The following is an 11,132-nucleotide window of genomic DNA, read 5'->3' on the forward strand; positions in this document are numbered from 1 at the left end:
AATAACTATTCTCCAACCATTTGGGTTGGTCTAATAAAAGATATCAAATTCACCCAAGGAACCTTGTCTGCCTATATCCTTAGACCAACACGGCTACAACCTAAACCCCTGCAACTTTGGGTTGTGACACCTACCTGAAAAGACAGCCTCTGTGGTGAGTCATAAAAACAGAGCAGCAGCGCGGAAAACCCCACAGCTCCGGGGCACAGCGTGGCGGGATTCCCCAAGCGGGAGAAAAAACGAAAGAGAGAGAGAGAGAAAGTGGGCGAGGGAGCACCCGATCCTGCCCTGAAGGCACGGGACCCCGATCCCTCACCGGAGAGTGAAGGGAGGCGTGGAGACAGAAAGCAAAAGTAAAAAGGAAAACTGTGACTGAGCCGCGCTTCGCATGCCGGCACAAGCCAAGCCAGGGAATCCCGGTGTCGGCGTTAATCAGCCGCTAATGAGGCAATTAGCGACTGATCATCAAGATAACAAGTAGTCCTTACCATTTGAGACAGACGGCGAGGACTCACGTGGCAAACTCCTTTTTTTTTGCCTGACGTTCCGAGAGAGCATAACAGGCTAATGATAATAAAGCACTTTGGACTAAGATCTGGCCAGCATGTTCCTTACCATGGTACCGGCGTGTAACAACTCTTCCTCCCCCAGAATTTGCATTTAGAAGATCAAGTCGTGGCAGGCGGGAATTGTGGGAGCTACAGGAGAAGCAGGTATCCAGGACGGGCACGCTGACAGAGACCTCTGAATAACCAGTAATCTACAGAGAATAACCTTGTAGACTCACAGTTAATATGGCTCATCAGTTACTTTTTAGATAACTAACCTCTGGTGGTAAAGTGTCTGTAGCCCAGATACACTGACAATTTTCTGCGTGCACTCATGAGTCCAGAGGAGGCTTTTACCCAGATTTGTCCCACTTTCAAGCCTGAGATTGATTTTTAATGTATTTCCAAATCTGTTTCTCCCTCATAGACTTTAAAAGGTCTTAGCAGGAGCTATCTCCATAGCAAGATTTTGGAAGCTAGCTGAGGACTCCTCTGAACAGGAGTTTTGCAAACCTCCTACAACTGGATGAAGGGGTAACATATCTTCTGAAAATCATTGGCAGTTGTCCACTCCTACATAAGGGGTCCAGAGAGTGGATACCTAGCAGTGGACAGGATTACAGCATGATTTGAAAGTCTTTCTCCTGTCTTGCTTTTTTGGTTTCCTGAAAGAAACTTTAGGAATGAAAAACTCCCCATCACTATCTCCTGCACTCTTCTGATTGAAATCCATTGCAATTGACAGCATTTTGAAACTTAGCCAGTATGAGGGCACAATAAAAAGAAAGGCTAATGCATCACAAGATATACTTGATGTACTCATGGTGTGAATTGTAGATCAGTTTTATTTACAAATGATAATGCTTTACAATAGACTAATAAATGCTCTGTAGTAACTCTGGAGAAAAAAAATGAAATGTCTAATAACATGGTACTGTTAGTATGATACTGTAGTTATGTTGGTCCAGGAATTATGCAAAAGCCTGATGAAGAATGTCTTGCATTTAAAACTCTTTCTAACTTATTCCAACCAAGCAGTTAGGTCCAATAAAAGATATCACCCCCCAAAAAATTCTTGTATCCCTTATAACAAAAAGACTTCACTACAATATATGCTATTAAAACGTTGCTGAGAGCTGTGGAAAGACCAATGACTTTTAGCATAAATTATGATGTGTGATGTAGTGAAACATGGTTTAAAGAGGTGAAATTATAATAAAACATAAATCCAATTTTATTATAACATTTACCTAAAGTTCTGTGTGTTATGTATAATTTCAGTATGGGTTGTATATTCTGCCAGATTGTGTTTGTACACTGCTGACAAGAGTACTAAATGCTTCTTTGATAAATGCTTTCTGGAATTTGTGCTTGTCTTGCTGTTTATATGGTATATTGCACGTACAAGTACAGACATATGGTATTAATAACTCCAGAGTGGAGTTTTTTGGCAAGCGTGTTATAATATCCTTTTTAAAGAACAATGAGTTTCTTTTTGGTGCAGAACTGAAGATACTGGTGTATCTGTTTTGTAATTCAACAAATACAGACATGGAGGCATGTGCACATGTGCTCACATATATGAGAGTACATGTTTACATATATATAATATGAATCATTCTTGGAATTACTCTACAAGACTCAATCCAACATCTACTCAAGTCAAAAGAAGGATTCCCTTTGATTTCACTATGTTTTGGATGAAGTCCTACATGGAAGTTTACAGAAATGTTTCCCTTAAGGTTTCCTTAAGAATAATGAATGAAATCCTGGCTGTAGTGACACCAGTGGCAAAATTCCCACTGACTTCAAAAGGATCAGAATTTCCTCCCTTGTGTACATATGTTCATCTTGACATATCAAGATTTTATCATGCCTGGACAACTATTCCTCATGTAATTCCTAACAGAGTCACATCTATATTTACATAGTGACTCTGTTAGTGAATCAAGCACAATGTGCATATGCTATATTTGAGGAAATTTAATACATAAATATTGTTTTTTCTCTAAAAAGAAGTTGAGGATCTTGAAATTCTAGGCTAGAGCAACACACAGATATTGGCACATTACTCCTGCTTTAGGTGCCTGTGTCAAAAGTGTAGGTCCTCATTACCCCTTCACTCTCCTTCAGCTGTTGCCTAATTCTGGAGGCAGCTATGTTTTCTTCATCTAAGACCTGACAGTACTAAGTAATGGGCACCAATTTTATGCTGAACCCTTGACAAGATTCACAAATACTTTCCTGGTTTTTCACCTGTGGTGTACCATATGGTGGTGATGTTGCCTCTCCCCATTTTACCAGTCAGTCCAGGGGTTAGACCACTTGCCTGAGATATGGGAGGTATGGAGTTAAAATCTTTCCTGTGCCTTAGGGAACTCCAACTTTCATATCTCACCAAACAGGACAACATCTTAACTACCACACTAGGGTCATAGTAGACTGGGGCTTTCTCAATCTCTTGTGTCAGAATACTTCTACATTGTATAGTGCCAAATTTTTAGATACCTAATTCATTTCATGCTGCATATGGCACTTTGGTATCTAACTCTAGGTTGTGGACTCTACTAGGAAGTAAGGGGGCGCATCTACATGAAACGCTAACAGCACAGTAGACAAATTCTACTGCACATTAGTGCGTTGCAGCAAAAGCTGTATTAATGCGCACAATTAGTCTACTATGCATTAGCATCACTTAAAAGATGTGCACCAATTATTGCCCATTAATTTAGTACTAGGCCTTTGCAAAGTGGCTAGTATTCACTTTGGATTAGGCCAATTCAGGGGACAGTGAATCGATTTGGCAATTCGTATCACTGTCCCGAATTGATTTGCCACCGCTGAATCAGCTGAATCTCCGAATTGGCCCCACCCCATGCCCACTCCTAATGGCTGCCCAACCCCCTCTCCTGGCTCTTTTTTTTTTTTTTTTTTTTTTTAAAGCTTCTATTCACTGGCTGCTGCCAGGCAGGAGGGCAATCCCTGCTGCCCCCCACTGCCCCATGCTGCATGGGAGGCTCTGCCACAAGCCCCCCGCCCACTCTCCCAGCTCCCTCCATGGCTGTCCCATCTGGCCCAGCTACCGGCCCTTTTAAAAGAAAAAAAATTCCTGACTCACTGGCTGCTGCCAGGCAAGGGGGTGATCCCCATTGCCCCGCACTGCATGGGGGAGTCTGGGATAGCAGGTGGGGGTCGGGAGGCACTCAGGGGTGGGGGGGCTGGGGGAGCAGGCAGGGGATGGGGCCAGGCAGGGGGTCCCCTCATGGTCCCAGCCTCCCCCTCCCCCGCCCCCTAGTTACCAACACAGCGTCAGGGTCCAGCTCCCTGCTGCAGCAAGCGGAGACTGCCTGAATCACCAAAGCTCTCTGAATCTTTTCCGAATCAATTTGGAGAGCTTCAAATCAATTCAGACCTTTTCACTGGTCTCCTAATTTGATTTGGATTTGGAGATTTGACCACTGAATTGGGCCAAATCTCCTCCAAATCAAATTAGCACCTGAAGCTTCACACAGCACTAGTTAGTACCTGTTTTTACAGGTAGTAAACTTAATGCACAGTAATTATGGCACATTGATGCACATGTAGACGCATCCAAGGTGTCTCATAATTAGACAAATCACTGCATTTAATTCCTTTTGTGGGGAGGATTTCTGTAGACCTACCATAATTTGGTAATTTTAATAGCTCTGTAGAGCTACCATAATCAGTCAGTGGCACACGGTACAAATTCTGACCATGTATGAGCAGCAAATTATGGCCAAATTCAAACTCTGGCTGATAAGAAATTGATTTGTCCTTCACAATGTAACCATGAAAAGAAATCAGTGGCAGGCACATTTCACCAGCAATGTTTTGTTTACTAACTATTAGCTTTGAGATGTTTTCTATTTTGTTCATGTCATTATTTTGGCACCAAGTTCCTTTTAGCAAGATGACAAAAAAATCTTCTTCCTCTGCAGGTGCTGTTGCCGCCTTATGATGATCCTTTGAATGGAGCTGCTAAAGAACCACCACCTCCTTATGTGTCAGCATAAGCAGGAGTGTGAAGTGTACCTAAGAACAATAGCTTTATCCGTCAAACATTTGAGCAATAGCAGGTTTATTTAACTTCCAGGATGTAACCTCTAAGGTTTATGTATTGCTGTTTTACTGAAACATAGATATTATGTTTAAAATACTGTAGATTGTTTGAATAATTTACTGAAACTAAAATAGTGTGCGGAATTAGCTTCAGAAACTTTTTGATTAAAGTTAAGTAGTCATAGATTAACCTTTTTCATCATATTTTGATTTGCAGAAGTTAGAACTTTGGGGTATAAATCAGGTCCAGAGTATAAATTTAGTTTTTATCAATAAAGTTTCCAGATCATTAAACAAGCAAACAAGTTACTCTGAGATATAAACAGGGAAAGGTTTTTACTGAAAATCATCTGCTCCCTGGTAACTACCTATGTGCACTCTCAGCTTGTGTAAGTAAATGCTGGCTGGCAGAAGACTAGTCCCCTTTCACCGATGGTAAATAAGTATGAGCTAGATTTCATTTACTGTCTGTTAAGAGAATACACATGGACAGTTACCGTAAAGCAGCTGATGTGTGATAATCCCCTCTGCCTTTCACCTTACAATAACTTGTTTTTACAGTTGTGCCCTAAGTAAATCCAAAAAATGTGGCATTCCACTTTACTCCTGTTCCAGAAAAAAGCTGATTAAAATAGTGTGCTGTAAGAAATTATATTTAAGGGAACAGGAGTGAGGTTATATTATTCTTATAAATCAGATTAATGAGAAATGGCTTTAACTGGAGGAAATGGGCAGGAGAAAGCAAAATGACTAGGCCTTCAAAATGACTACCTGCTCTGTCCCATCTTGTAACCACCTTCTGTACAAAATAATTATCACACTTCTAATAATATGCCCTTCCTGCCTATACAGTCCCTTCCCTTCTAAGAACCTCAGAAATGCTGAGATTATGAAATACTTGTTCTTCTTAAGGCACATGACTAAAAAATCCTCCTGGGTATTGAAAAGGTAAATGTTTTTCCTTGGGATTGCACCTGTAAATGCAGTAATGGGTTTTTTTGGAGTGTGAAGTAAGTCATACAGATTCTGGTGTAAATTTGCCTATCCCAGAGGAAATTTATGCACGTAACTTTCTCTCACTTTAATAGATACCTCTTGTGCATACCCTCTATGCACCAATATGGGAATGTTAGATTCTCTTTTATGACATGAGTGATAGCATTTGAATTCATTTTAATGGGATTTATCCATTTAAGTCTGACCCTGCTATGAATGTGTATGTGAGGTACTCTCTTTTTCCCCAGAAGTGCCTCTTGCACAGGTAACTTTTTGTTGGAAGTACTATTTTAAAAAAGATTAACTTGAAATTACTCATCTCTGAGATATAAATGGATGTATTTCTACCTCTCATTTCTTCCCAAGTGTTACCTCCTGTGTTTTTTGGTGACTGAACAGGTTGGGGCTAGAATGCACCATGCACAAAGCCGTATGTAAAGGGTCATGCAGAGCTGTACCAGATACCGGAGGAGCACAAAAAGGAATTGTCCCTCATCAGGCACAGTGTCTCCTGGAGGTGACCTGGAATGGGAATTCTGCACTATACATGAAGACAGTACAGATTTCTCTCCTCTGGGCACTGACTGCTCTACGAGCTAATGCGGAGTATGGGCCAGGCCTTGGTCCTCTCAGCCTCTGTCTGGATGATTTGCTCCCAGAGACTGCTATTCCAAATACATGTGCAAGGCCAGCTCCCAATCTGGCACTCAGTATTTTACATCATTGCTTGCTCACTCCAAGATCAGACCAAACAGTACCTTTGAGTGGCCCAGGTGCTGAAGTCAGTCCACTGATAATGTAGCAAACTCCCTTTGTTTTCTTCACAGTAACTCTCATGTGTTCCAGTATAGGCCTCGTATCTATTTAAATTCCAGAACTAAATCTAATCTTTGGATAGTATGCCCAGACTTCTGATTGGACTGGCCATTATTTTTATTTCCCTCAACTAATTTTTAGAAATTTGTAAACATTCAACTTTTTTGAGAATAAGCCAATTGTGCATACTTCTCACTGACTCTGCTATGTGTACCAACCTCCCTACAATAAAAGGAATGTTTCTTCATGCTTATGGAAATTATTTTTGCTTCTCTTCACTAGCACAACATCCACACAAATCCCAGTATTGTCAATCAGAGTGACAGGTGTGTGGTGTTAATAAATAATAAAGACCGCAGTTTTTGTGTTGTGCATTCAGTGCCCATTCCTTCGCAACACAATGTACAGATGCAAAAAAGGAATAATAGGCTTATAACATTACATATACAAAAATGGAAATTAGAGGTAGCACTAAATCAGTTGGTTAATATCCAAAAACATATGGATTTTCTACTTTGCACCTCAGTGGTGTTTCCTAAAGAGAGGATGTCAACTCTCTGGACCATATCTGATGCTTTTGTAACATATGTTGTAGATATAATGTTTCAAAGCAAATCAGCATGTTCTCCCCTTTATGTTGTGCAAGTTCACATCTGTTTTACTGAAAATTTCTCTTAATGGTACTTTTCCCAAGTATTTCCTTCCATTTGAATATACCCTTTGCTTTTCCCCCAACAATCAGCAGTATATTTTCCAGATTGCTTTTCATATTATGTTCTTAGATGAATCTGTATTAGTCAGGATTGTTGCTAATTAAGCCCGGTAATTGAAGAGTGCAAAGAAACCTACAGTAATATGGAATATCAGACAAATGGGGCCAGAACCACCAGTTAAGTATTTAGGACCTGATTCTACCAGAAGTGTAAATATGTAGAGACAGGGCTGAAATGTTATGATTTTTTTTTTAAATCAAAGAGGGCTGGCTTCTAACTCTACACCTGCTAAATCTAAAGTATGATCCTTTCTTACTGCAGATCTATTATTCCTGCTTTACTCACATAAACAACAGAGACAACTATTGCTCCCACCCAGAGATATTCCATTGTAGACAGCGAGCAAAAAAACTTTAATGGGGTCCTGATTATGACAGATGCCTTTGCTTCCTGTTTTATTCCTAATATACTGCAATAGTTATTAACAACTACAGTTTTGGGTCCACTTGTTGATATTCCTTTAGGAAAAGCTCTGGTTGGTAAATTTCTAATTTCATAAATTTCTAATTTATGCCTCTAAAACACGTTCTTAAACACAAATTCATTGTTTGAAGAATGCTAATCTGGCACAGTGCACAGAAAGTTTTAACATATTTTTACCGACATTAACAGAGCAATGTACAGTCATTTCTACATGTGAAGCAGTGAAAGTAGTTACTTCCGAGTTGAGGAAACAGAGAGGATAAAAGGTATTGGTGACAGAATGTATGAGGGCTTATTGCTCCCACCCAGAGATATTCCATTGTAGAAGACACAAAAATACCCCTATGGAAGACACAAAAATATATTTGCATTGATAAGACTGCATTATAGGAATCAAGTTGGTTTGTATACTTTCTTTCTCTTTTGCCATAATTAGACCAAAGCAAGCACGTGTATTCCTTTAAATTCTTTTTCTCTGACAACCTTGAGCAAACCATTTGTTCTGTTCCAGAATTTTGGAACTGAAATGCATGACACCTAGGTCCTATCAACTGTAAGACTTGAGCCACTGCCTAAGACCCAGCAGCAAACTCCTGCTTCATGGTCAGTATTGATGAAAAATTCAAGCCATGATATTCCTACTTTGAAGGAGATCCTTTACATGCATCGCAGTTACGTATATTTATGTATTAAAATTTGGATTTGCAATCAGACATTGTGATACAACATTCTTTAGAAAGTTTCTACATTTAAGATAAAGGGAATATTTCAGCACTATTTTGAATTCAAAGCTCCCAAGAAACAAAAAAATCATTTGTAGCTGTGTAGAGGGAAATTTGGCTCTGATCAGTCAGGATTAGTGTTGTTGGAGAAGAAAAATGGTGCTTATAAAAGATGTCTCCACACCCATGGATTTGACCCAAAATGGTTCTGCAGTCCAGCCAAGTTTTCAGAGGAATAACTCAGCAGGGTGTGGAAGCAAGATATGTGACCTCCTGCCTGCAACTTATGTCTGCCTCCAGTAGAATAGGATCTTGGAGCAGCAGGGGCAAAAAACCCCATTGTCACTCAGCCAATGACTAAAAAGTTACCTCAAAGTGAAAGGCAGTTCTGCAAGCATACATTGGATCCTTGACAATCAGCTAGAACAGCTATTTATTTTAAATGAACAAGTTAAGTGCAGTTTTTTTTGTTTTGTTTTGTGTTTAATGGATCAAAGCCTTTCAAGCATCAATATTCAGAACGTTATCAAAGGTCTCACCTTTGTAACCAGAGCAGGGTTAGCTGATATGGTATGAACTGTGGCATCTGAGGAAACAGGTACAACAGCAAAGAGAGAAATCAGGCAACTGGAGTGGCTGAATAGCTGACCTAGAGTAGGAGTGGTGTGCTAGCCAGTGAAAGACCGCTGTAAGGCCAGCCTGGGCAAAGAGAATTGCAGCAGAAAGATGGGTTTGCAGCTTTTGGTAAGATTTCCCATCCACCAATAACTACTAACTAGTCAGGAATGGCAGGGTTTGGGCACAAACAACTCTTTGGCCAAGAGTTAGGGCTTTGTTCCAGTAGAGACAAGGATATCTAAATCCACTTCATTTTATCCTGCTAATAAATCTAAACAGGGTGGAGGGTATTTTTCTTATGGGTTTAGGGAATACATTTGGATGTTGATCCAAGGCTTTCTTTTGGTCTAATTTTGCTTGTAGCAATGATCAAGGATCCTAGTACTGACCCTTCAGATATTCCTTTCCACTTCACTCCAAAACAAATAATCCAACAGCAAACTTTTCAATTTTGCAACATTTTTCCCCCTAAAATTTTTGTTGTTGTTACCACCAGTTTGGGGTTCAACTCAACGATAGTAATGGTAGGAGCACAACTGTAGGGACAGCCCCAGGCATTTGCCAGCATTTTAACAACATGTCATCTCATCATTTAATTACTGAATGTAGTAATTAAATCACTGCTGGATGCCAGCAAATGATCTACATTAAGATTTTCAATGTGGCTACCCTCTGCTGGACAGAATGGGTGATGGCGCACCAGGAAATCTAAGGAAAATAGAATTGGGATAGAGAATGAGTTGCTAATGCTTATCTTCTGCCAATTCATGAATTCTTTTTGCTATAGAGCCATCAGGAAATGGGATTGGTTTAATTTATTTTGCTGCAGTAGAGCCAAAGATATTAACTTTATCTGTTGCACAGGCCAAATTAAATTTCCTGGTATTGTGTGAAACCATTTTGCCTTTGATAAACAGAAAGCCTTTGATTGCTTTTAGCAAAAGACAGTAGCTGATGTAACATTTTGTTGTTTTAAAACTAATTTGCAAACTATACTTTTTTTTTAAATTGGGAAACATTTATCTTTAAGATGTGGACATTTAGGAGCCTGGGCCCAGACAACATCTAAGAACGTTGTTTCAGTTTGAGAATTCATACTTTCTTTCCTTATAGCTTTTCAAAATATAAAACACACACAACATTGCTCATCTCCTAGCTGCTTTCTCTTCAGCTTGCCATTCAAATCTTGGTATTAATAATAAGTTCTCTCTTTGTTAATTAGCTATCTATACATTTGAACATATAAAGTGATATAAAATGTCAAATAATATAATACTTCATATAAAATGTGAAGTATTACAAAGATAGTATGAACAAATTTAGAAACAAAGTAGCCTGCAAAATATTACAGTTTGAAACTCAGTACTCTTAACATTGGGAATCTAATGGTTAGATTCCACCTAATTGACATTTTTGCATGTTCCTACACAGCTTTAGCTTTTATTTGTCTGGACAAACACATGGCCAGGTCTTCATATTCTGTGAATGAGGGGTTAACCTTGGATCAACTCACCTTACTTGAGAGGTCAGAGGAAGGGCTATAAGAGCTGGTGCTTGAAAAAGGGAAGGACAAAACTGCTTTTGAGTAACTCGGGCTTACCATCCAGGCATCATGCACCTGGGTAGAATCACAAGTGGAGGGAATTCTGCAATATGTCTGCTTAAAGAACACTGCTTATGATATTTGAATCCATCCATCATTTTATGCCAATTGTATGTCTTTCAGATGGTTTGTATCTAACTTATCATTCGTTGTTATCATAGATAAAAAAAAATGTAATCAATTTGTTTTTTCTCTAAAGGAGAAGAGTTTTCTTTTCATTTGGTCTGTAATTTTATCTTTCGTAATAACAAATATCAGTGTTCACATGCTTTCAATTTCATTAGAATGAGTGACAGTGTTACCAGCTTTCATTTGCTTTCATTCACTTCAATTGCAGAAGAATATCTAGGAGTTACCACACTTTTTATACTTGATAATTACACTTACTCTGTGTTTTTGTGCAGGGGTGTGGTGGTGGAATGCACTTCCCTAAAATATATTCCTTCTCGAAGTTAAACCTCAAACATTCCAGAGGTGTGAATTTGAATCTCACTCTGAATTCATGCTGAAGGCATTCCCCATTGGTGAGAGCCTGACCACTCAGGCCAGGGAG

The 11,132-nt window shown here is 39.4% G+C and overlaps 1 protein-coding gene across 1 annotated transcript in view; it reads left to right on the forward strand.

Moving 5' to 3' along the window:
* Positions 1–6,791, forward strand: part of LAPTM4B (lysosomal protein transmembrane 4 beta) — a 114,250-nt gene extending 107,459 nt beyond the window's left edge. Inside the window, exon 7 of the mRNA XM_006027995.2 lies at positions 4,508–6,791. Coding sequence (XP_006028057.2) covers positions 4,508–4,582 — 75 coding nt within the window. The 3' untranslated portion in view covers positions 4,583–6,791. The remainder of the gene's footprint in view (positions 1–4,507) is intronic.
* The last annotated feature ends 4,341 nt before the right edge of the window (positions 6,792–11,132 follow it).

Source organism: Alligator sinensis, unplaced genomic scaffold (assembly GCF_000455745.1).
Source record: "Alligator sinensis unplaced genomic scaffold, ASM45574v1 scaffold191_1, whole genome shotgun sequence".
In the NCBI taxonomy this organism is placed as follows: domain Eukaryota; kingdom Metazoa; phylum Chordata; order Crocodylia; family Alligatoridae; genus Alligator; species Alligator sinensis.